This window comes from Saccopteryx bilineata, chromosome 1 (genome assembly GCF_036850765.1).
Source record: "Saccopteryx bilineata isolate mSacBil1 chromosome 1, mSacBil1_pri_phased_curated, whole genome shotgun sequence".
NCBI lineage: Eukaryota > Metazoa > Chordata > Mammalia > Chiroptera > Emballonuridae > Saccopteryx > Saccopteryx bilineata.
The window spans coordinates 173635118-173662678 of NC_089490.1; the positions used below are offsets into that span (position 1 = coordinate 173635118).

The window sequence follows — 27561 nt, forward strand, 5'->3', positions numbered from 1 at the left end:
GGATAGCCAGAGGGGAATGCTTACTTTATGTACTATTACCCTGAGTAGGACGGTTAAGTTCATGAGGAAACTCTGGATGGGACTTCTGCCATCCTCAGATGTCATCAGAATGTCTGAGTATCCAGAATGTGGGTGAGACTCCAAATTGCTCTGATGTAGTTGGAGCTTGCAGCCCAAAGTCTGACTGTATTTTGGAGTATAGATGGAAAAGAGGATCCCTGTGTATTTTGATTCATTTTAGTTGAGTTTCAAGGCTGTTCCTTTCAGACTTAACAGCAGGCATGTAGCCTGTAAGGTTACATATCTTTCATGAGGATATAAACCCATAGATTTATCTAAGGATTTAGTTATTGGCTAATAAAATCTTAACATTAATAGAGCTCCCCATTGGCCATATCTATCATCTTTAAAGTAGAAATTCTTAAGCTGAGAAGAAACCTGACAGATGCACCTGTTTTAGTAACCAGTCTTGTATTTGAATTCTCTACCACCTTCCTGTCAATTAAGCATCCAGTTCTTGAACAATTCCAGGGACGGGCAGCTGTCGCTCATGGCAGCCCATTTAATCTTTGTACAGTTCTGACTTAGGAGAAAGCTGTCATGCTGAAGTGAGTATAAATGCTCCTGAAATGGACACAGCGAGGGTGAAATTGATTGCCATGTACATATACAAGAGACAAAAGGGTAGAATAATTTTTCTGAGATGTTTGGAGGGGAGGAATTCAAGCATAAAGTTTTACGCCCAACTAGCTTTAAGAAAAGAAAACCCTCCTTGGTTTTAGCAGTGACATCCTGGTGGGTTTGGAAGAAGAAGGAATTTCTATTTGATGACTTCGATTTTTCTCTCTGAAGAGTTGAATTTATTTGTTAGGAGTGAGAGGATTAGCTGGTAGAGAGTTTTAAGGCGAGAGAAGTTTTGAAATAGCAGTGTCAGAGAGTAGGAAAGGAAATTGACCAGAGCAGTGCGATTCAGTTGATTTGGTGCCGCCAAATACGGTACGATTTGCCTCTGCCTTGTTAAGTAACTTTTTCCACACAAAGAAAGGAAAGATGTGGCTTCACTCAGGGCTGAAGTTTTGTTATATGAGTATAATACAGAGACGGATGGAGCAACATGCCAGGCTCTTTCTAACTGCAGGGCTTTGTTTTTGCGTGCCTTCTGCCTGGGATGTTTTTTCCTAATGTGATCTTTTCTTTTCTTTTCTTTTTTTTTAGTTCCACTCTAAAAGTAGGTCCTACAGTTTGGTTCCTTCCTGGATAGTCCTTTAATTTAGAAATTGAAACAATTATTACTTTCTATGTTCTGTCTGCCTACTAGAATGACAGCCTCAAGAAGTCAGGGAACTTCTCTGTCTTGTTTCTATTTTCTTTCTAGAGCCTAATATACTGCCAGAAAATCATAACACCCATCCAGTTCAGATGTGTTTAATGAATGTGATTGAAATATTGGACTAGGAAATATTAGCTGGGGGTGTGAGAGCAAGATATAGAAAGTGGTAGGATCTTGAAGACTGAAGATCGTGCTTGGGTTGTAAAAGAAAAAGAAACCTTGAAAACAAATGGGAGATAGAAGCAGGCAAAAAAATTAGGAGGTTGTTGGTGATAAAAAGAGAACGGCTAGTGAGGTGATATGAGATGATGCAGTTTCTAGCTAGAATGAGGTCCTGGTTAATGGTGTGATTAGCAGAGTGGTGACTTAGGTGAACTGGAAATAGTTGTACAAAAATAGACTGATCAATAGATCAGAGAGTTCAACCAAAATGGAACTTACGTGTAAGGATGTAGTATGTAATAGAGAAAGCCTCACAAATCAATGATGAAAGTGATGGATTATTCAACAAATGGTCTTTGGGGTGGGGGAATCATCTTGTAGTCTCACTTTATGTCTTAAGTAAGATTAAATTTCAAGAATTGGCAAAGCTTTTAATGGTATAATGAATGAAAAATTTAATAATTAGAAGATCAATTGAGACATTTAAAGTCAGAGTATAACTCACTTATGCAAAAATACTCAGCTTATAACATAACAATATTCAAAGAGCAAGAGTAGATAATTTGCAGAAGAGAACATGCAAATATCTATACCATAAAATATTTAAAACATTGAGAATTGAGTATATGAAACTTTATTAAATTAGTGTAGTCTTTCTTATAATAAATATTTATAGACATTCTTATACCTATTAGGATTATTAATTTTTGAAAAGAAACAATTTACATTAAGAGCTTCAAAAAATTTTGTTTTTTCTTTTAGGCATATACATATTTTTAAAGCCTATATTGAAATAAAAATATTGATAATATAAAATGAGGAATACTTTCTCCTTAAGTTTTTCTTATAATGTATGTATTTTAGTTAAAAAATTGGTACCTAACAAACTGAAAATGTGATTAAAATTCTTTGTTTAAACTTTAGAAAATATTACCATGAGTTTAAGCTGTTCTCTTTTTTAAAAAGTGGAGTGAAAACATTACCTATCCTTTTCTTCTTTATTTTACTATATTTTAAATGCCATATGACAGCTCAGATAAGAAATCAAAAATATTGAGCCCTGGCCAAATATAAATAGTTGGGTTGGTTAGAGCATCGTCCTGAAGCACAGAGGTAGCCAGTTTGATCCCCAGTCAGGGCACATACAGGAGCAGCTCGATGTTCCTGTCTCTCTCTCCCTTTTCCTTTCTCACTGAAATCAATTAATAAAAAATTTAAAAATTTAAGGCCCTGGCCAGTTGGCTCAGCGGTAGAGCGTTGACCTGGCATGTGGAAGTCCCAGGTTCAATTCCCAGTCAGGGCACACAGGAGAAGTGTCCATCTGCTTCTCCACCTCTCCCCCTCTCCTTCCTCTCTGTCTCTCTCTTCCCCTCCCGCAGCCAAGGCTTCATTGGAGCAAAGTTGGCTCAGGCCTGGAGGATGGCTCCATGGCCTCCACCTCAGGCTCTAGAATGGCTCCAGCCACAATGGAGCAGCGCCCCAGATGGACTGAGCATTGCTCCCTGGTGGGCATGCTGGGTGGATCTGTCTGACTACCTCCTCGCTTCTAACTTTGGAAAAATACAAAAAAATAAAATAAATTTTCAATGAAAAACAATTGAAATAAAATAATTAATCCTAACTAAAAATTTAATAAGAAAATCACTCATTTTGTTGAAGTAATTATTTTACATAGTACCTGGTATGCATAAATATTTATTGATGTTGAATACATGAGATATTGAAACAGAGAAAGTGATATAATGAAAAGTTTAATATTTTACATGAAATTTGTTCTTAATTCTTTTGAGTACAAAAGATTTACTTAAAACCATTAAAGAAATATTTTGGTGTCTGTTTTAAGGCCACAGAAAGTGAGGCTGGTGATATGGACCTGAGTGGACTGCCCGAAACAGCGGTGGATTCCGAGGATGACGACGATGAAGAAGACATTGAGAGGGCGTCTGATCCTCTGATGAGTCGGGACATTGTGCGTGACTGCCTGGAGAAGGATCCAATTGACAGGACAGATGATGACATTGGTAAGTTTGGATGAGAACATGAATCTAAGAGCAACTTCAAGTATTTAGAACGACAAGAATAGCAGGCTTTAAAGGTCATTAATTTATAAATTTACCTTGTGTAAACAGTAGCGTTTATTGAAAAGAAATTTTTTAATTGCTTTTACTCAGTCAATATCTTTAAGTGTCTACAAGTAAAACTTTCTAGTAAAAAGCCTATCCACATGAGCCTTTACTCAGCTTGCTTTATGGAAAAAAAAAGTCGTCTTAATAACAATATTATTTCTGCTGATATTCTTGTGAGCACTATTCCTTTAATTAAGCCCATGTTTCCTGTATGTAAACATTAGTCACTGGGCAGTTGGTAAAATTGTCGTATCATTGACTTGACTTCTACTCTGATTCCTTATGAAGATGGGACTGAGTGGAAAAAGACAGCAGAAAGTTAGCAGCTTATGGGCCGTGGGAGCTGAGTCGGTTTTGAAGTGCACTCAGGTTAAAAAGCTAAGTTTAGGCCTTGTATCTGCAGTCCCTTTCCTGGAGGGTCCCTTCGCCCACCGTCCCCATGCAGCAGGAGTCCATGTGTAATAATGATGTGGTGTTTGAGGACGCCACTCTGGCTTCTTCCTCAGAATACTGGGAGTGCGAGAGCTCCTTCTGTTGGAGTCTTCTGTCCACCACAGATCTACAACGTGCAACCACACCTACCTGAGCTCGAAGACCTCTTCTGCCACTCCCCCAACTGATTTTGGGTCAATCTGTATTTTAAGAGAAACCCAGGAACTGAATCTGTTGAGTCTGGGCATAGGACAGTACGGGCATAAGTATGAGAGGCTGTTACATACACTGTGTGTGAAGAAACCTCATCATTTAAGCCAGTGGTCCCCAACCCCCAGGCCGCAGACCGGTACCGGTCCGTGAGCCATTTGGTACTGGTCCACAGAGAAAGAATAAATAACTTACATTATTTCTGTTTTATTTATATTTAAGTCGGAACGATGTTTTATTTTTAAAAGATGACCAGATTCCCTCTGTTACATCCGTCTAAGACTCACTCTTGACACTTGTCTTGGTCACGTGATACATTTATCCATCCCACTCTAAAGGCCGGTCCGTGTAAATATTTTCTGACTTTAAACCGGTCCGTGGCCCAAAAAACGTTGGGGACCACTGATTTAAGCGATATGCCTATGTTAAGAAACTAAGGACAAGAAAGTAAAACCTTGGATTTGAATTTAAAATATAATGAAGTCATTTATAGGAATTGCTAGCTATTTGTCAATGAGTATCATGTAATGATAACAATTCAGTGAGACTGAGCATATTCTATATATGTACCGAGCACTTGCCTCGTCTTGGCCTCGGTGGGGAGGGAGGCAGACGAGGTCCTGGCTCTAGTGCAGTCTGAGGAACAAAGTGAGATTAGGGGTGATAGAGGCGGGGGAGCTGAATGAACAGGAGCCTCTTTAAGGAACGTAGAGCTAGGATTCCCATTTCCAGGGCTCAGAACTGAATGAAGTGAGGAAGGGTACAGCTGTGCCTGTGGCCTCGAGCACACAAATGCATTCTGCTTAACCTTTCCTGGGTACCCTCCTCCAGAGCTGGAGTAAGGAATTCAACTGCTTCTCAAACACATCTCTGATTCCTCCTTATTCTAAACCCATTTCCTTCTCCGTCTCTGCCACTCCTCATTCCAAAGAGGCTAGTAGGTTCTAAGTTTTTCTGAGCATTCTGCAGTATAAATTGGAGTGGTTCTGAAAATATAGGGTTTCACCTCCTTGTGTCTGATACAACACGTTCATCTGGTTTCCGATGTCCAGAATTGTGTCTCACTCTCCTAGTCTCTTTGTCGTTGCCAACTTTTTAAAAAAATCTCTTGATTGTAGTTTTAAAGAGAGAATGAAGCTGAAGTGTGTTCAATTTGCCATTTTAACCCCAGAATCCTTGCTCATATCGTTTTTAAAATTAGATTGAACACTGTTTATCAACAGATTGATGTAGAAGTTATCCTTTTGTGAGCTAGTATATATCTTCTCTTTTGAATATGTTCATTTTAGTATAGGTATGGAAGAAAATGGTGATTGTTAAAATATGTGTAGTGTGTCATTCCTAAAAATATAAGATTTTCACTTTTTATCTGAGGTTTCTCTCAACATTTCTGGAAAGCAAGAAACAGGCTGGCTGATTCCTACAAAATAAGGCAAAGATACCTCTTTTTTTTAATGTGCTTGTCGATATACCCTCTACAGCAGCGGTTCTCAACCTGTGGGTTGCGACCCTGGCGGGGGTCGAACGACCAAAACACGGGTCGCCAGGCGATCCACAGGTTGAGAACTGCTGCTCTACAGTGAAGAACGTTTTCTTGACTACCAATTCTCTTGCAAGCAGCAGTAATTTTGATGCTTGCTTTTATCAAATATACTTTTATTTAAAATAATAAACCATTATCCTTAAAGATAGGGATTAATGAGTATTGTCTGGTGTATACTACATCTAAGATCTTGTATTCTTTCTCCTCAAAACACAACCACACATGGGAACTCTCCAGCCATTGCATTTGCTGTTACTCTCTTGTTAAATCTAATTCATCCTAGTAGTTACTTAAATGTAGCTCTTTCATATGAACTACAAACAGCTGTGTAAGTAATGTTTTCTCTAGGTGCCTCTCTTCCTAACCACCTTCCTCTCCCTCACATAAAAAAAAAAAAAAGAAAAGATTGTATATGTTTGGAATGCTGGGTGAGGAATTCAATCAAATGAAATTGCTAGTATTTTAAAAACTGCAGGAATTAAAATCATTTTTCCTTTGGGTTTCTTTAGGTTCTTAGGTGTCCCTTTGTTTCATTACTTTGAAGAAAGGGTCTATTCATTTTTGGTCTCCAGCTCATAATTTGTAGGTAGCCAATTATTAAATGGTTGTTAATTTAATTTGTTGTTTTGAGGCCTGAGACATTAAGATAGAGAACTGCTTTGATCCCTTTCAAACAACTTTTCTTCCTTTCACGCACCACCAAAGAACTCTACGGATTTTTTAAAAACATGGTAATACTATTTCTTACATAAAATTAAATCAAAGCAAATAAAGTAAGCTAATTTTCCGAATTGACTTCAATTTTTGGTCTGTAAGTTGATTATTTGGTTTTCCATTGTTTCTCATTTACTAGAAAAGAAGTTTCTAAAAATTGACTAATATTTTTCATAAATAGCAATATGTCTTTCCAAACAAAATGAGATAGGACACTTTAATGTAGTATTGTAATAGCTTCTTTTAAGCTATCTGTGGCTTTTTCTTTTCAATTCTGTAAGACCCCTGTACACTAAGAGTTTATATTGTGCGCTTATAGCCAAACACTCCCATTTTATATCTTTTTGTAATATTGGTGATAAAAAATTCTTTATTTTTTAGAAATCTTTTTTTTTTTTTTATACAGAGGCAGAGATAGACAGGGACAGACAGACAGGAACGGAGAGAGATGAGAAGCATCAATCATCAGTTTCTCGTTGCGCGTTGCGACTTCTTAGTTGTTCATTGATTGCTTTCTCACATATGCCTTGACCGTGGGCCTTCAGCAGACCGAGTAACCCCCTGCTGGAGCCAGGGACCTTGGGTCTAAGCTGGTGAGCTCTTTGCTCAAGCCAGATGAGCCCGCGCTCAAGCTGCGACCTCGGGGTCTCGAACCTGGGTCCTTCCGCATCCCAGTCTGAAGCTCTATCCACTGCGCCACCACCTGGTCAGGCTAAAAATTCTTTATTTTTTAAATTGCTCTAAACTTCTAGTATAATAAGATAGAAGTTATCACAAAACCAGTATGCCCATTTATGAATCTTTGAGAGTCTTAAAAACTCCTAGATGCCATTTGATTATTCATTTATTTTTAGTTTTTAGCTGAGCTTGAAGAAGTATGGACATTTTCTATTATTAGATAATTTTCTTTCTCCCTTATTATTATTCCTTATTATATGTGATACAGATATTTTCTATTCTGTTGTATTTTTTTTAATGTGAGTCATACTCAGAGATCACAGATTGATTTTATGACCTTGATAGAGTAGGAATTTGCTAAAAAGCAAGAAAAATGTCTATGCAAAGCACTTCAAATTATTATAGCAAGTATTGGTGAATACACTGTATTTTATACTTCAAATTATTCAATCATACATGTGTTGAAAATTTGCCTCTGATTGTCTAAACATTATGTTAAGTTGAAAATATTGCAGACAACTTCCAGTCTCGTATTTTTCTTGAGATCATGAATCTTTGCTTGTCCAAAGGAGTTTGGCTATTACTGGGGGGGGGGGGAGTAAAATGTATGGTCTATAGGTAATATTTCAATACTTTATGATGGTGTTAGCTCAAGACAGAGGCTGGAAACAGCAGAGCTGTGATGTGCTAGTCAGAAGACCACAACTTGTTCGTTTGCCTTGTTTCAAATCAAAAGGTCAGCACATATGTAAAACAGTGACTCTACCTCCTGTATGTAATAGATGTGGGTCAGCCCTTGCAGTAGTTTCAAAATTGCTTTATTACTGTTTCAGGAATAAATAACACAATCACACCTACTCATTCTTTCTGTAAATGATGTGATTTGGTACTCTTTCTTATTCATATTTTCTATATACTGGTTACAACTGTAAATTGAATTCCCGACACATCATTATGGGTAAGGTTGAAGAACACTTTCCTGTTGGACAGCGTCCCTGGGTGCCACCTGTCATTGTTATTCTTCTGATTACCGAAGCCACCTGTATAATGAAGTCTTACACAGAAGGGATGACGTAGGGTCTAATCAGAGCAGACATTATCCAGCTGAACCGGAGAAAATCACCTTGTCTGACCTTGTAGAAATATAATATACCTTTATATGTAGACTACATCTTTCTGTGTACATTGTTTTTGCAATTAAACTGTATCCGACCACATAAAGTTTGTCATGAATCGAAATAAATAGAAAGTGTGCATAGGGAGTGTTTCATTATGTGGGGACAAGAAAAATATGGTGGAATTTTTACATAGCTAGAACTTTGAAAGATATGAATATAATAATGACAATAGTAGCAGTTCTCATTTATTAAATATTTACTCTGGGTTAAGAACTTATCATCTTATTGTATTTAATCCTCACAAGTGTCTGATAAAAGTATGTATATTCTTCTTTTACAAATGAGAAAGAAATATGCCTTAAGGGAATTAATAAACTTTCCCAAAATAATATAACTAGTAAGTATTCAAACTGTGTCTGATACACACCTTGTACTCTTCATCACAACCTGTAATGTCTAGCCTGAGCTTTGGAGGCAGTTAGTCCTGAATCATGTCACTGCCACCTCCTAATTATATGACTTTGAGCCTTGTTTCCTCCCTGTGAAATGAAAAAGAAAACATGTACCTCATAGAGCCATGGGTGGGGAGTAAGAAAAGAATTTATTAAGTAATTAGTATAGCTACGTAATAACAGAGAAAATTAAAAAATTTAAAAAGAAACCCCAGGGCTTGAAAAAACTGGGAAGTCATCATTCTTGTCAACAGCTAGAACTATGTGAAAATGTAAGTGCTCCTCCAGAGCACTGCAAATAGAGTGCTCAAACTTGTCTTTCTTGTTTTCCTAAGAAATACTATATAGTCATTTGCATCTGTCTGTCATATAACATAAAACTTTAATTGACTAGTTTTTATAGGTTTATCTGATCCATTGAAAATACCCTTTGGTTTCTAAATTCTGGAATATCTTTAAACTGAAGGTAGTTGTTTCTGCTCACTGTTTTGGACATCTGCTTGCCTTACAGGCACTGGAATGGACCTGAAATGGTTTTTGGGGAATTCTCAGAGCCCTTTTGCACTTCAGCTTATCATCACGCCCCTTATTAATAAGCCTTAATAAGATCACAGCTCATTGGTGTTAGAAATTTCTCATTTGAAGTTTATTAATTTATTCATTCCCATTAGAATTTGAATTATAGTGTATACTGTTGCTTCTGAAACAACAAGGAAATGTCATCAAGTCCATAATGACATTCTTTGTAGACCTGCAAGAAATCCAACTTGTACTGAAGTACTTTACTTAAAGTAGTTGTATTTTTCAGTGGGGTGAATTCTAGGGCATTTCAAAATAAAGAACCCTAGAGCATTCTATTTGATTACTTGTTTTTTTTAAAGATTGGTATATTTTACACTGAGTACCTATGCTTTTCAGAACAACTCTTAGAATTTATGCATCAGCTGCCTGCTTTTGCCAATATGACAATGTCAGTGAGACGAGAATTATGTGCCGTGATGGTATTTGCAGTGGTGGAAAGAGCCGGGACCATAGTGTTAAATGATGGTGAAGAGGTTAGTAAATATTTCTACCACTTGAAAAGTTTCTGTTCGACATTCTGTTAATACAACAAATGAACAAAAATCCAATTCTTACTTTTTCCTTTTAAAATAAAAATAGATAACTTTGAAAGAGTCAAGAGTTACGGTAACACTTATTATTTTGTAAAAGTATTCCAAACCTGTTATTTTCTGATGTTTACAATATTTCAAATGATATCAACAGAGATATTTTTATACAGCAACTTTACAGATTTTATAACTTAAATGTTTATACTATAATGCCTTTCGTCAGATGAGACTGATGTTGAGGCAGTGGTGATCCTTTTTTCTTGTCTGCTAATGTGTCTTAGGGAATAGAAGAAATATCTTCTCTTATGTCATCTTAAAGAAGAACATTCAAAGTCAAATTAAGAGAGCGAAATGATATGCACCTTGTTCTAGACACATAAAAATACGTAGATATATGACTATGCTTTATTCCTTGTTCTGTGCTTTTGGTAAACAGTTAACTTATTGGATCCAACTTTAGAATGAAAGTCGTGCTAAGTCATTTGCAGGGACCATTCCAGCGTTTACAGCTGCATGATCATGATGTTATTTTCTGCTTTGTCTTCATTTTTTTGGAATTAGCTGGATTCCTGGTCAGTAATTCTGAATGGTTCAGTAGAAGTGACTTACCCAGACGGAAAAGCAGAAATATTATGTATGGGAAATAGTTTTGGTGTCTCTCCCACCATGGACAAAGAATACATGAAAGGAGTCATGAGAACAAAGGTGGATGACTGCCAGGTACAAACTATTTTTTAAATGTTTATTTTCTGCTTAATAAAAACACATATATGCAGTTGTGGTAAGATTTTTCTGTCTATATAAATAGCTCATCTTTTAGATTTATAAGTAAGATTTTAAAGTGGAACTATTACTTTTTGTGGTTTTAATGCTTTAGTATTATCACACCCCAGGAAATTAAAAATAAATCTCCCTGAAAGTTACTGAACTACACAAAACTAAATTTTCTGTAAAAAATTCTACTAAAAAAAGTATTCTATAAATATGCATTTAAAATTTTTCATTAATAATTGATAATCTGTCAGACCAGGCAGTGCTACAGTGGATAGAGCATAGGACTGAGACACGGAGGACCCAGGTTCGAAACCCTGAGGCCACCAGCTTGAGTGTGGGGTCTCTGGCTTGAGTGTGGGATCATAGATATGACCCCATGGTTGCTGGCTTGAGTAAGGGGTCACTCGGTCTGCTGTAGCCCCCCCCCCAAGGCACATATGAGAAATCAATCAATGAACAACTAAGATACAGCAACGAAGAATTGATGCTTCTCATCTCTCTCTGTTCCTGTCTGTCCCTATCTGTCCCTCTCTCTGACTCTCTCTCTCTCTGTCAAAAAAGTAATAATAATAATTGATAATCTATTCATCAAAATATATGGAAGTAAAACTCCCATTATAAAAAGAAATTATAAGTAAATTAATAAAGATGATCTGATACAGCTATGCAGTGTTTTTATTTATATACATACATACAAGATAAAGAATTCATTTTAGAAGCGATGGAAATTAATTCTGGTATGAATCAGTAAAAAGACCTGTTAGTAAAAAAATAATTGCAGATCTTATATTAGTATTTATTATTTAAAAACATTTAATTAAAGATTAGAGAAAATATTGAGACCAAATGTGAAATTTTACCAGATTAATATTACTAGTAACCTCTATTTTAGTGAGAAGTAAATTTAAGATCCTCTTATTATCAAGTGTTTATCATTTATCTTAAAAAATTTATCTTTGGAAAATGAATTATTTTAATATGAATAAGCCAGATAATTGGACTTAGACTAATTTATATTAAGTCCTCATTGTATTTATTTGTCTGCTGTCTGAAATACATCTGAATGGACTTTATTATAAATGAACATCATTGAATTTTTATGGTGTCTGATAAGAGTTTAATATTCATTTAAATTTTCATTTTAAGCATTTTACTCACTTAAAAAGAAAAATGCCCATAGCTATAAATAAAATTATCTTACTAAGAGAAAATAATGTTGCCAAATAATGCTTTCAGTGAGCACTGTAGAGAAAAAAATGACTATGAATTCAATGTTTTGAATATATAATGCCAGAAGAGCACTACTCTCAATTATTTTGCATAATGTAGAAAAACAAAATGGTAGGCAAATCTTGAAGTCTTTATGTCACTGACATGGCCTGGAAATGTGCATTTAAAAGAGATCATAGATGATATTTCAGCTCTGAATTTTATTTCAAAAATAACAAAGCCAAATGGAGTCAAAACAAACTAGAAAATCATTAAATATTCCTCCATCATATTATCTCTCATCAGTTCCTCCCTGAAGCATCCTACAAGTCGGCATTACTAGACATTTGAGTCAGTCTCTGCCCTTAAAGGGGAAGTAAAAGTTATTTCGTGTCTGAGAATTTAACACCTTTCAATTTGCCAACCCCTTCTGTTAGAAGTTTTGTAATCATGAGAACGAAATGATATAAGAGACATAAAAATGTTTCAGAATGATTGATAAAAATGTTAGGTGACTGAACATTACAGAGTGCTTAAGTATTGTCATTCATATAAAATAACCTTTATGAGATGCTGTCTTTTTGTTTTGTTTTGTTTTGTTTTGTGATAGAGACAGAGAGGAACAGACAGACAGGAAGGGAGAGATGAGAAGCATTAATTCTTTGTTGCAGCACCTTGAGTTGTTCATTGATTGCTTTCTCATATGTGCCTTGACTGGGGGGGGGGGGGGGGCTACAGCAGACCGAGTAACCCCTTGCTCAAGCCAGAGAGCGACCTTGAGTTCAAGCTGGTGAGCTGTGCTCAAACCAGATGAGCCCACGCTCAAGCCGGTGACTTCGGGGTTTCAAAACTGGGTCCTCTGCGTCCCAGTCCAGCGCTCTATCCACTGTGCCACCGCCTGGTCAGGCTGAGTTGCTGTCATTTCTACTGATCATATTGTAGGCAATCAACAAGTACTGAATGACATGAACAAAAATGGTGTTGTCTTTCCCAAGAAATAGCAACTCTGCTTAGGATTGGACCTCATTCTCTTAAATTTTTTGGGTTCTGAAAATAAATAATGGGTTATGTGATACCGAGTTGAGTTCATGTTAAGCCTAAGGTCACAAGAGTGAATGGATTTAAATTTTAACATTTATTTCTGTTTATTTGGATCCCACCGTGTGTAAACAGTTGAGTTTGCTCTGGATCCTTCTCGCGTGCTCCTCTTCCCGTTCTCTCCCTTCAGAGTCTGTTCTTGTTCTCCCGTTTGGTCTGAGGCATGAAGGCAGGGCTAGGTGTAGACATGCTGTGGTACCAGGTGATTGCTAATGGTTTTCCATTCCCTATCTATGTCTCTTTTTCTCCTTCTCTACTGCGTATATCTTAGGCCTGCCAGTTCCACCCCAGGCACTTCTTAGCCCTGTTCCACATCCCTCAAGGTATGAACAATTAGGTGTGAATTTCCTTTACAAACAGCAGAATAGCAGTTCAAATTGATCTAAGCTCCTAAGGTACATCTGTTAGACTCACCTTTTCCTGAGACCATGGGAGCTAATGACGCTTTGAATTTATGAATTAGTTTTGGAGAAGAAAGCAGTTACATGGATAAATTGTAATTTTAATTTTACTTCATTCTTTTATTTTTTCTATTATTTCTCTACTACATATAAATTGTGATGTCATATGCCCCAAAGAAAATAATACTGTGACATAAACTGTCATTTGCTTTTTATGAGCAAAATCTTGTATGAATTTTTATTTTATATCAGAGTGCCAAATTCATAACACATACTTTTATGTGTCAACAGCTGTCTGAAAGTATAAACCTCACCAAAACAATTATACATATCTATAATTATTTATACATTATGTCTATAAGTCACAAATTTTCAACCGACTTTATTATACCTGTTAAAATTATATTTTACCTATGAATGTCTTACCAGATCTATGAGTTTTTTAAAGCAAAAATAAATCTGCTAATAAAAATATAGATAAATGTTTTCATCTAAAATTTCTTTTTTGATACCAGTTCTGTATAGCCATATTAGAAATTTGGTTTGGAGGTTTTTTTTAATTTTCTTTTTCTTTTTGGATGGTATTTTAGTTTGCTGAAGAAATGCTTAACCTAGAAAGCAATGTTCTCCCTCATTCTCCTGCACGTGAGTGAGAAGTTTGAAGCTCAGTTGTCACTGGCATGCATTCTAGAGCACGGGGGACGTACTTTCTGTTGAAGCCCAAGCTGTGTATGTTTGCACAGAGAGCTAGCTCAAAGGAGCCCGAGTCCATAATATATTTGGTTCATTGAATCAGTCTGTGCGAAGCCCATGCTTAGCTTTGGATTTAATGCAAATGTGAATTCTTATATATAAGTTTGAATTATGTATTCTTATTGTCATAGACAAAATGTATGGGATAAACTGGAGAGTGTCATTTATATCTCTGAAGCAATAAATAAATAAGTAAATAAGTAAATAAATCCCAAACTGTCTAGACATCAAGAATTTTAAATCAAATTTAATCTATTTTCATTAAATTCTTAGTCAAGTAAATTAAATTTTAGTACAGTTCTCTTCAAAACAGCATTTTCTTGTGCTCACGTTGGCAGCACAAATACGAAAGGATTTTCCTTTCTCTCTCTACTTATTCAGATTGACCCAGGGGTATGTTTCTTTTTTAGGAGGTGAATGAGAAAATGATAGTATTATGTTCTCTAAAACTGCATATAAGGAAGAACACCTAAGATTACTTGGAGATGGGAATAATTTTTCTGTCCTATAAAAATAAAAAAAATATATTTTTGAGACTAAGGACCACATTTGTATTTCAAAACATATATATGTGTGTGTATGTGTACACCTGTAGTTACCATAATGGAAACAGTTTTTAAAAGGATTTTTTAAGAATGAATAATTCTTATGCATAATTACTGTACTTACAAGAAAAGCCTGTATCTTTTGAATTTTAACTTTTTTATTCTAAACTCTTAACATTTTATTTCCTTCCAAGATTTTGATATGCAAACACAATTGTTTAAAATTAGCAAGCATGTAGTTATGAGATATTGGGCAAATTAACATGCCGATTCTACAACCTGTATCCTCATCTGTACAATGAGGGTAATAGTAGTACCTTCCTTATGGGGTGATTTGGAGGATAAATTGAGAAAATTCTGTAAGGTCACTGCGTTATACAGATGATGACATTGTCATTATAATATTATAGTGTTTGGTTTTTCACCTTTAAAGGTATAAAACATAATATCATATACATTAAGCAGAACTTTAAATGTCTTATAAAAATATGATTTTGGATAGCTGCTTTATATTTTATCTTACATATGCTATAATTTAACCACCCCCTTTTTTTAACTTTTCACATTAAAAGAGAAAAAGAAATGTCCATGCTTTTTTGTTCTTAAATGATTTCTTTTTTTTTTTTACAGAGACAGAGTCAGAGAGAGGGATAGACAGGGACAGACAGACAGGAATGGAGAGATGAGAAGCATCAATCATTAGTTTTTCGTTGCGTGTTGCAACATCTTAGTTGTTCATTGATTGCTTTCTCATACATGCCTTGACCGCGGGCCTTCAGCAGACCGAGCAACCCCTTGCTGGAGCCAGACCTTGGGCTCAGGCCAGAGGCCTTGCACTCAAGCTGGTGAGCCTGTGCTCAAGCCGGATGAACCCGCACTCAAGTTGGCGACCTTGGGGGCTGGCACTGGGTCTTCTGCATCCCAGTCCGACACTCTATCCACTGTACCACCGCCTGGTCAGGCTAAATGATTTCTTAAATAAGAATAAATTACTCAAAATTCAGAGATGACAATGGCCTTTGGCTAACTTGTATAATAAGTGACTTCTAGAATTCATTCTTATTTTTCTTTATAAATGCTAAAAATTGTAATTAAGTGGATTATCTTAAGTCCCAAAATTTTTTATATTTGGGGTAATGGAAGAGAAATGGCTTGATATGTGTATTATTAACTTTTTCTTTGAGAATAAGGATCACCCTTAATACGAGTTATAAGGAATAATTTGAGCTTCACAAGTATGTGGCTTGTTTCATGGACTTTTTTTTTAAACAGACTTTCTAAAATGAAATCTTATCAATATAATTAACAAATTTCTAATTAGGATTTTTAATATAAATGATATATAAATATTCTAAAAAGTGAAACTTTTCTCTTGACCAAGGAAGAAATACGTTAAAAAGTAGAGAATTCTGATTAAGGTTCATTACTGCAGTCATTATGAAGTATGAGAAAGATGTAGAAAAATGTCAGAGTTAAATAATTAAAACGCTGAATTATTAGTACTGCTAGGCCTCTCGCAAGCACTTTATCATTGACATGTGACTTATATTTTATTCCAGTTTGTCTGCATAGCCCAGCAAGATTATTGCCGTATTCTTAACCAAGTAGAAAAGAACATGCAAAAAGTGGAGGAGGAAGGAGAAATCGTTATGGTGAAAGAACACCGAGAACTGGATCGAACTGGAACAAGAAAGGGACACATTGTCATCAAGGTAAGACAAATGGGGCTCTATTTTCTTTTGTGGAAGCTGTCAGTTATGACCACCTTTGATTCCCCCGCCTCATTTTTAGGCATAAACTTTCTTTAAAATTATCAGTTGTAAAAAAATCTTTATATTTCCCGATGAATAGCAGTTTTATTAATTATTATACGCATCACTACCCAGTTCGTTTTATGTTGAAGATTTGAAGTCAGGGTGCCAGACAGATGCTATTTATGCAGAGTAGTGATTAAACCTTTTATTTGTTACAGGGCACCTCAGAAAGGTTAACAATGCATTTGGTGGAAGAGCATTCGGTGGTGGATCCAACATTCATAGAAGACTTCCTCTTGACCTATAGGACTTTTCTTTCCAGCCCAATGGAAGTGGGCAAAAAGTTATTGGAGTGGTTTAATGACCCGAGCCTCAGGGATAAGGTTGGAAAATGTATTCTAGTTTGACTTTTAAATATGAGTATTCAGATATAAACTTAAAGATACTTTAATATATGTATATTTGTCACGCCAGTTATGTTCAAATTATTTTAATTGAATAAGAGATTGTACTTTTTAAGCAAAAGTGATACAAATGTTTGTTAGTTCTTGTTACAGGTTTCTAGGTTCAGTCCTGAAAATGTCATATTTTTTTTAATGCAAAGGTTAGTAAGTTGGCCAACAAATGTTTCAGTTTTAATTCTATTGAGAATGAATTAAAGCACACCCCCAAACATCTGGGTTCCGTAGGACTCTGCATTCTCTAGTTTGATAGATGGTAAGTGTACACCAGATAGAAGTGACAATTTTTAAATTTGCGTGATAGCAGCATTTTATTATAACTATTGCTGGCTGGTAGGTCCCAATATATAATTCTAAACAGCTCTGGAGAGCTATGTCATGCTGGATTGCATGGTAAACTAAATAGTATTATGAAGATTGAGAATTAATGCTGTTTGTACTTGCTTCCCCTTCCACGTGCAGTCTGATTCACACAAGACAGACTTGGGAGAGAGGCAGGTAGGGAAATCCCAAACAGAAGGCTAACAGTGAAAACCTTTCCAGCTGGTGCTGGTCCTGCTGCCGACTAGCTCTGTGGCCTTAGAGAAGTCCTTAGTTTTGGTTTTCAGTTTTTTTCTGAGAGTCACAAGCATAGAAGCTCTCAGTGGAGCTCTTCAGCCATAAGAACTTGAGTGTTGCCTCTCCCGCTTGCCTCATGTGCTATCTGACTCTCCTGAAACTCACTTATTTACTTGTAAAATAAATAATCAACATCCTTTTGACAATGTTGTGAAAAATGAATAATAGAAGTAAAAGTTCTTTATGTAGTGCCTGGCTCAGAGCCAGCACTTAATATATCTTAAAGGTTGTTTGCTGTTGGTGGTTGGTTAGTTTTCAATTTATGATTTATGAATCTTGTTTTCCTAATGGGTAATTTGGATAGTACTTTTAAGTTGGCTTCTCAGCTGCAAAATTTTAATTTTATGAAAAGATCAGGTGTTAGATATAGTTTAAGGGAAATCATCTTAAGTGTTTACTAAATTTGAAAAATTAAGCAATAATAATAGTCAATGACATAAAATTGATATAAATATCAAGATTTGACTCCTGAGTGATTAGTCAGGTTTATACTGTAATTTGTCACAGTATATTAACTATAAACAATATTTTAAACTATAGTTAAACTGTATGCAATCATCTGTTTCTTTACTGCTAGAAGAATGTGCTTAATTTTCTCATTTTAAGAGGTTAATGTTTGAAAACAATTCTATTTTTTTCTTTTCTTTTTTATTCAATGAGAGAAGGGTAGGTAGAGAGAGACTCCTGTATGCGCCCCAACCAGGATTCACTCAGCAAACCCACTAGGGGGCGATACTCTGACCATCAGGGCGTTGCTTTGTTGTTCAGTAACAGAGCCCTTCTTAGCGCCTGAAGTAGAGGCCATTGGAGCCATCCTCAGTGCCCAGAGCTAACTCGCTCTAATCAAGCCATGGCTTCAGGAAGGGAGGAGGAAGAGAGAAAGAGAAAAGCGAAGGGGGAGGAGTGGAGAAGGAAATGGGTGTTTCTCCTGTGTGCCCTGACCAGGAATTGAACCTGGGACATCCACACTGCAGACCAACGCTCTACCATTAATAAGCCCACTGGCCAAGGCTGAAAACAATTCTTTGGAAAAATTTCTTTTATCTTGTTGATCAAATTTAGAAAATTAAACTCATATAAAAGAAAAAAAGTACTTTTATATTTAAAGTTGCAATTCTATTCTCTTCATTTAGTAAAATTTTACTGAGAATACTTTATGCCAGGCATTTTTTAAAGTATTTAGGATGCTCTTGGAACATAACATAAAGTTGTTATACTCATAGAACTTACAGTCTAATGAATGTCACACAGTTCTGGCTGAGTACGAAGAACAAAGTATTCCATAACTGCGAGTGAGTTTATTGGCCTATCTAAGGGCTGTGTGAAAACACTTGTATAGAGTGAGAAAAGGCTGTTTAGTTTTCCTGAAGAATTACAGATGTTAAAAGCTGTCTAAACCTTAATGTTAGCAAATAATATCTAACCCCCAGCAAGCTTCTTCCTTTCATAACTTGTTCCCTTATAGATCTTTCTAGACTTAATACTATTGTTTCCTTTTGTCTGTTCTGGCCTCTACCTTTCTTTTTTAATTTCTCTCTTCCTTGTGTTGTATTTATTTATTTTGGTTTTATTATGGCTTTGTTTTTATTGTGATCTGTTTTAAATATATTGTGAGAATAAGTAAGATGTAAATTTATTGCTATCCTTCACAGATTCAAAACTCTTCTTGGCAAAACAGTGTAAAGTCACTATTTAAAGTATAGCTATATATCAATATTTTTAGAAGGTTATTTTTTTTTAATAAAATCCTTGCTGAGGGTTTTTGTACTTAGTTTATTTTCTTGTTCTTTGTTGTTAGGTGAATTGTTTGTTAGATATCTTATTTGAAATCACTTTCATTGCAATTTTTTTAGGACAACATTTTTAGAAAACCTATTGAAAACAATTAATTTTTCAGGTTACACGGGTAGTGTTATTGTGGGTAAATAATCACTTCAATGACTTTGAAGGAGATCCTGCGATGACTCGATTTCTAGAAGAATTTGAAAATAATCTGGAAAGAGAGGTAATAGTTAGTGATTTTCAAAAAATCGTCAACTTTAAGTGTACACTCGTCAGCCTGCCTTTGAAACCACTCTTTCTGAACTCTTATAGAAAATGGGTGGCCATCTAAGGCTGTTAAATATTGCATGTGCGGCTAAAGCAAAAAGGAGATTGATGACATTGACAAAACCATCCCGAGAAGCTCCGTTGCCTTTTATCTTACTTGGAGGTTCAGAGAAGGGATTTGGAATCTTTGTGGACAGTGTCGATTCAGGTAGCAAAGCAACGGAAGCAGGCTTGAAACGAGGGGATCAGGTATGAGATTTCTAAATCCAGGCTTCCAGGGTGAATATTGGTGTCTTTTTTTTTTTTCAGTCAATTGGGATATTTCAATTAATTTTATAATTTTATTTTTAGATATTAGAAGTAAATGGTCAAAATTTTGAAAATATTCAGCTGTCAAAAGCCATGGAAATTCTTAGAAATAACACCCATTTATCTATCACTGTGAAAACCAATTTATTTGGTAAGTATTTTTGTATATGTTCATTTTTCTCCTTTTGGTCTTGTTACATTTACGTCTTAATTGTAAAAAGGTCAGTTTTATAAGTAATATTTCAAACATCATAAGAATAAACATTTATAGTAAAGTGCATAGATATTAATTATGTAAGTATGTAATTAGATCTAAATCAGAATCTGCAAATGTGAGAATCATAAAAATTATGTCTTAACAATGGTTTTATTCATAAATGTTTTAAATACCTATAGATTTAAAGACTATGCTGCTGTATTTTAACTTATTCTGAGTAGAAATGATAGAACAACATATAAAGCAGATTCTTGTCATTCATTCATTCATTGGAGTCGTGTTTTCCTATGGGATCACAGTTTCAATAACTGAAGTCTATACTTCTCATCTATGTCTTTGAATTGTTCAGATTTCTTATGATGGGCGATTTGTGGTGTTTATTTCCATTTTAGTATTTAAAGAACTTCTAACAAGATTGTCAGAAGAGAAAAGAAATGGTGCCCCTCACCTTCCAAAAATTGGAGACATCAAAAAGGCCAGTCGCTACTCCATTCCAGATCTGGCTGTAGATGTAGAACAGGTGATAGGACTTGAAAAGGTAAATAAAAAAAGCAAAGCCAACACTGTTGGAGGAAGGAACAAGCTAAAGAAGATACTTGACAAGACTCGGATCAGCATCCTGCCACAGAAACCATATAAGTAAGTATCTGTAAGTTTTATGTGCATTATTTCTTGTGTGTGTTAGAATAGTATGCAGTGATAATTATGTAATTAATATCTGCTCATCAGTCTAAGAAAGGTTTAGACTCTTACACCTGAGCTAGCGTAGAAGAAATAGTAAACAACCAAGTTTGTTTTAATCCTGCTTTTGCCACATACTTGCTGCCCATCTTCAGAAGAGAGCTTAGAACTTCCTCATTGGAACTTTTTATTTCTCATTTAGACTTTTAAAAAAATAATGTGTTTCTCCCTTCTTCCCTGTGATTGGGAGGTATTTTTGCTACTTTTCGTTGTTTCCAGGTATCTTCTCTCCCAACAGCACCTGCTCTTTGCCAACCAGAATTGCTTCTTTCCATTACTACTATTCCTCCTTGCCATTCTCTTTTTTCCTTTCTTTTGTTTTTAGTACTTTTTACCATTATTATACTTAAAAGAAGGCTTAGTATCACCAGCCAAGAACAGAACTCCTTTTTTTCTTCCCAGTGGGCTCTACAGTCACGATGTCAGGTTTATCTTGAATCTCTTCTTGGCTCTTTATTCATGCCAGGAGCTCAGACTAGACAAAGGTGTTAGTGTCACATACTTTTTTTTTAGTGTTTGCTTGGTCATTTTTTCATTTTAGCTTCTTCTGAATCTAAGGATGTTTTATAAAACTCAGTTACTACCAGTCAAAAATGCTTTTAATGTTAAATAGCATGGGTGCATCAAATTTATTTATTATAGAGTCCTCAAACTACAATAGTATAAGAGATAACTTGAAAATGTGTTATTTTCTTTTTAATGGGTCTCACAAAGGAATAGTAGATATAGACATTTAGGACTATATCAAGTGTTTCTGTTTTTAAATTCCACTTCAGACAAAATTTTTATTCACAAGAAAAAATTGTGTTCCCAGATTAGAGAAATATGGCCTAGAATATACTGTTGATGGGTTGATTGTCAAAATTGTGTTGTGCCCATTGAATTATGATTGGATTTTTTATTGGTATTTTTGTGTCAGCAACAAAAGACTTCTACAGTAGAATCCTAAGGATAAGCAATGAATATGATGGTTTTATTCATAGACTTGAGAGTATATTTATATTAAGTAAGCTTCCAAGAAGCCATGGATTAGGTCTGCTGGCATTACAGAAAACAGAAACTGATTTTGAAAGTGATCCTTCTTTAAAAAACCTTGTTTTTAAATAAATAAAAATATTTCTTACCATATTTTTTGCTCCATAAGATGCACCTAGGGTTTTAAGGAGGAAAATAAGAAAAAAAATATTCTGAACCAAATGGTGTGTTAAAATATTTAATAAACTACCATATTTTTTGCTCCATAAGATGTACAGGCATTTTCCCCTCCACTTTTGGGGGGGAAAAAAGTGTATCTTATGGAGCAAAAAATATGGTAATCCATTCATGGTACAAGATATTGGCAAGTCCATAGTATGAGAATGATATGTATAATTTTGTCCTATGTATATTTAGAAAGATACTCAACAACTAGAGAAGGGGAAAGACTGATAATAATTAGATGTGTTGAACTTATAAAACTGAGGAAGCATCTTGGTATATAGATGAAATGTATGAATCATTTATGTATTTTATAATAAAATTATTAGCTAAAATTCATATTATAATGCAATTAAAAGGAAAAAATTATTATACTTAAAAGAAGGCTTAGTAAAATGTAGGGTCTATATATTGGTATGATATACTTGATTTAATACTGGCCACTACTTAAATTTTTCTCTCCTAGAAATTAACATGTGTTTATAAAGATTTTTTTTTTAATAAATTTTTATTAATGGTAATGGGATGACATTAATAAATCAGGGTACATATATTCAAAGAAAACATGTCTAGGTTATTTTGTCATTAAATTATGTTGCGTACCCCTTGCCCAAAGTCAGATTGTCCTCCGCCACCCTCTATCTAGTTCTCTGTGCCCCTCCCCCTCCCCCTAACTCTCTCCCTCCCTCCCTCCCTCCTATGTCCTCCCTCCCCCCACCCCTGGTAACCACCACACTCTTGTCCATGTCTCTTAGTCTCATTTTTATGTTCCACCAATGTATGGAATCATGTAGTTCTTGTTTTTTTCTGATTTACTTATTTCACTCTTGCTTGACAAAGGCGCTACACTAGTCAATTAGAGAAATCTCCTAGATACACTGTTTTTCCCCCCTCTCTCCTAAACATTATTGGCATCACAGAAGCTAAGATGCTGAATGATGGCAGACTGCCAGGGCTAGGCACGATAGAGTGATATAAATGGAGGGGAGAGAAAGGAGTGAACAAGAGGATTGTAGGGTTCAGATGTCTGTCAAGTAAATAGAGAGATACTGAGGAAGCCAGAGGAAAGGGGGGAATAAGTCAACAGATCAAAATCAACAAAGGCTAAAACTTCATTTCAGTAACAATGAGAATTGGAAAGTTCAAACAGTAAAAGGACGCGTTCAGAGACAGACATTTCTGAATTGTCTTGAATATAAAAGTAGTTTCAATTCAAGAATAGGCCCAGGTCTGCGGATAACAAATGTAAGAGAGAGAGGAGAGTTAGGTCATGTTAAGTGTTAAAATGTTGCAGAGAAACATTTCTTAAGAAGCCAGCTCTCTGAGGGGTGCCTGGAGTATTCTCGTATTTACTGCAATCTGTGCCAGGGGTAGCCCAGTCAGCTCTATCTTTGGCCTGGACCCATTGCAGCTGTCTCAGATCATAGCTAATATTTTTGGCAGTGAAGACTCGCTTATATGGTTGAATAGTAAAATTCTACTAACAATGTGAAGGTTTGAATGTTTCACAGAACATTAATACTTTGGGTTGTTACATGTATCCCTCCGTGTGCTTAGATAGTTTTATTTTGGCATGAACTTCCTTGTAAATTTAAAAGAATTTACACTAAAATTGTCTTTAATTTTTTTTTTAAAGAAAGCCCTTATCCTTGCTTATTTCCCTTTATAATGTCTATTTCACCAAAAAATAAGGAGAAAGAACGCTGCTAAATCTCTTTTCAGCACAGCCATTGAAGATAGTATTATGGTCAAGCTCTAATGTCTGAAAATGTAATTGATGCTAAAAGTCTTCATTTTATTCATGACATTCCAACCTTAGTATAATTTTCTTTGTTCTTCTTTCAAGGTATTTATAGAAACTCACAGACCTCTGACCATTTGCTTATGATTGAATTGTTTTCTGTTTTGTGGGCATATTGTTTTACTTGGATGTTTTGAAAACAGTTGAGCCTTCAAATCTAGAAATAATTTTTAAATATTATTAACTATGTTTCAAATCTTGTTTTGGGAGTTGTCCACAGTAACAAGCTTTTTATAAATGGAAATGAGTTTGTAGCTATCCATAAGAAGTAGTATTCCTCTGGGAACTTACATGTATAACCAGAAAATATGAGTAGAGAATTATGAGTTATTCATTGGATTTCTGTTGCCTCGTCTTGGATGCAAAGAATGCCACCATGCACCACTGCTTTTTAATGCTCTGTATAATTAAGAAATAATGTCAGTATCAGGGTTTATTTACATTAGACTCCATAGTGATTTCATTTATTTCTCTGAAACATCAGAGAATGAAATTGGGACAATTTGACTCCCCCCCCCCCATTCCTTTTACTCAGTTTTTTCAGTTCTTAAAGATCAGATTATAAAATAGTTTATCATTCTGATATAGAAGCCATCAGTTGAGTAAGAACTGTGTTCTTTTAATGTGCTGTTTTAAAAATGTTTCCATCAGAAACTAGAGCTTATCTTTTTTTGAATGTATTTGTGTACTGAGAAACTACTAATATTTGTTATGATTTTGTCTTATTTAAAAGATACAGATTTCAGAGAAACATACTATATATAATTTAAGAAATAGCAAAACAACTTGAATTGGGTACACTTAAGCAGTAGTTACTTTTGCAATTTTCAACCAAATTCATCAGTTTTTACATTAACTGCATGTTTTATAAAAGATGGTTTATTTATGGTCTGTATCTACAGGGTATCCCTGGGTTACAACACAGTCCCATTCCTATGATGGTGATGTAACCCGAATTTTGGTATAAGGTGAAACACACCTTAGCCTAACACAAAAGGAACATTTGCGTTTTTAACAGTCAAAAATGGCATAGGAAAGCATACTGTGGGACGCCAGCTCCCTCACTTACACGCCACGTCACTGCGCATTCTTCTACCACGTTCATCCAAACTGGTTCTCCCGCGTAGTCCATCAGTACAATGCTAATGGCATAAGCCAAAACACCCATGTCTCAATTTTTTTTAAGTTTTTAAGGGAGTGTTGTAAACTTGAAAAGTTGTATGTCAAGACTGTGGTAACCCGAGGACCCCTGTCTTATATATTGATGAGTTAAACTTCCCAACTCGTTGATTATTTATTATCTCATTTTCCTCTTTGTTCAGTGATATTGGGATTGGTCAGTCTCAAGATGACAGCATAGTAGGATTAAGGCAGACAAAGCATATCCCAACTGCATTGCCTGTCAGCGGAACCCTATCATCCAGTAATCCTGATTTACTGCAGTCACATCATCGCATTTTAGACTTCAGCACTACTCCTGGTGAGCACTACTCAGACTGCTTTTTGTTTTATTGCAATAATCTGTTTCCTTCTAACATAACAGTAATGCTGTACATATCTCTTTTGGTTTGCCATGAATTTACCAGATGCTCAGAGTCAGGATGAACCTTAAAACAACTGTAACCCGCCCTGGCTGGTTGGCTCAGCGGTAGAGCGTCGGCCTGGCGTGCGGGGGACCCGGGTTCGATTCCCGGCCAGGGCACACAGGAGAAGCGCCCATTTGCTTCTCCACCCCCCCCCCCCTCCTTCCTCTCTGTCTCTCTCTTCCCCTTCCGCAGCCAAGGCTCCATTGGAGCAAAGATGGCCCGGGCGCTGGGGATGGCTCCTTGGCCTCTGCCCCAGGCGCTAGAGTGGCTCTGGTCTCGGCAGAGCGACGCCCCGGAGGGGCAGAGCATCGCCCCCTGGTGGGCAGAGCGTCGCCCCTGGTGGGCGTGCCGGGTGGATCCCGGTCGGGCGCATGCAGGAGTCTGTCTGACTGTCTCTCCCCGTTTCTAGCTTCAGAAAAATACAAAAAAAAACCCAAAACAAAAACAACTGTAACCAGCTCTTTTTTAGTCTTCAGACTATTTTGATATGGCCATAGGCAAATTAATCTCTCTGAACTTGTTTTCTCTTTCATAAAATGAAGATAATACATGCCATGCAGACATGACTAAGTTACATTAGATAAATAGGGTAAAAGACCTATTTTTTTTTTTTACCTTTTGTGCTAAACTGACAGTTTTGTGTTCAGCTGGTGTGTTTGTATTTGTAGATCATTTAGTGATTTATAGGGGGAAATGTGTTTTTGCGGATTATTAGCATGTTTTTTATTACATCTTTGAAGAAGAGCTGTAGTAAGGAAGAGGTGAAACTTTAGCATTATCTTTAATAAGTTTTTTTTCAGATGACTTCACTTAATTGTATTACTATATATTAAAATACTTTTTACTTATGTATGGCTTTTCCTCCTCCCAGACTTGCCAGATCAAGTGCTAAGGGTTTTTAAAGCTGATCAGCAAAGCCGATACATCATGATCAGTAAAGACACCACAGCGAAGGAAGTGGTCATTCAGGCCATCAGGGAGTTTGCTGTGACTGCCACTCCCGATCAGTATTCACTCTGTGAGGTCTCTGTCACACCCGAGGGAGTCATCAAGCAAAGAAGACTTCCAGACCAGCTTTCCAAACTTGCTGATAGAATACAACTCAGTGGAAGGTATACCATAGCTATCTCTTTGGCTTTGTTTACTGCCCCTTCAAACACACATCAGAGTCTAAGAGGTGAACACTTTCAAAGGGTTTTTTAAAGAGTAAGTACCCTTCCTCCTCCCCCCACCCCCCCACACACCTAGAGTTGCTTTATCAAAGTAAATGCGCATGGTACATTCTGACCCTCACAAGGATCTCTGAAGAGCATGTTCAAAACAAGGACACTGTGACCTGGATATTGTTTTTGCCCACCATTGTGTGGGCAAGCAGTAACTTTTCATGCTAGCCCTTTAGGACACTGGCCTGGCAGAGTGGTAAAGAAAGCCTGATGTAAAGTCACAGATGCTCCCTAATTCTAGGAAATGTATATTTACAAAAACATTGTCTAATAGAATTCTATTGTCATTTGCTCCTGTTGACCTAACTCTCCTAGGAACTTCATTTATTTAGGCAGAGAAGTCTATGACAATGTAATTGGCCAGTGCTGCCTAGTGTTGTACGTGGTACTGTGAAAAACACTTCTTAACTCTGGAACCAGACTTTAATTGCTGCAAAGCTTGGTCCCTTGCTGCATAAGTGCTTATGTAACACACATAACTTGCCAGACAACATTGTACCTGACTTTTGTCAGTCTCTTGGCATGGTATTTCCATCAATAGATGTATATAATTGGATTCTCAAGCACAGAGTAGTGAAAACAGAAAAAGTAGTTAAGTTTTGACTCTTACGTAATGACTAGATTCGGCACTGACTGAAAATTAAGTAGTCCCTAAAATCACATTTTTTTCTGTTATTTGCCATTGGTGTGTTTCATTGCACTTGAATTTTTTATGTTATTCATCCAAACTGTGATTGGATTCACTCAAAACTTGTTTTCTTGCTACCACTCATAACCTTCTACTCTTTTTTACTTTATTTCCAATTTTGCCACTAGCAAGTAGTGTTGTTTTAGAAGGTCGATTTTTCTCCTTATTTCTTTAACTGTCTTGGAGTTCTACAAATCCCCGTTGAGGTGCAGACTCATGATTCACATTCATTATTCAAGAGAATTATAGATGGATACATG

General features: G+C 36.0%; 1 protein-coding gene across 8 annotated transcripts in view; it reads left to right on the plus strand.

The window, feature by feature from the left end:
• The window catches only part of RAPGEF2 (Rap guanine nucleotide exchange factor 2), a 255836-nt gene that overhangs the window by 205621 nt on the left and 22654 nt on the right, over positions 1-27561 (plus strand). For all 8 annotated transcript variants that reach the window (XM_066279961.1, XM_066279974.1, XM_066279981.1 and 5 more), the window contains 11 exons: positions 3336-3513; positions 9684-9820; positions 10439-10597; positions 16217-16369; positions 16630-16794; positions 19388-19495; positions 19585-19788; positions 19891-19999; positions 20458-20704; positions 25127-25284; positions 26262-26502. In XM_066279961.1, coding sequence (XP_066136058.1) covers positions 3336-3513; positions 9684-9820; positions 10439-10597; positions 16217-16369; positions 16630-16794; positions 19388-19495; positions 19585-19788; positions 19891-19999; positions 20458-20704; positions 25127-25284; positions 26262-26502 — 1859 coding nt within the window. The remainder of the gene's footprint in view (positions 1-3335; positions 3514-9683; positions 9821-10438; positions 10598-16216; positions 16370-16629; positions 16795-19387; positions 19496-19584; positions 19789-19890; positions 20000-20457; positions 20705-25126; positions 25285-26261; positions 26503-27561) is intronic.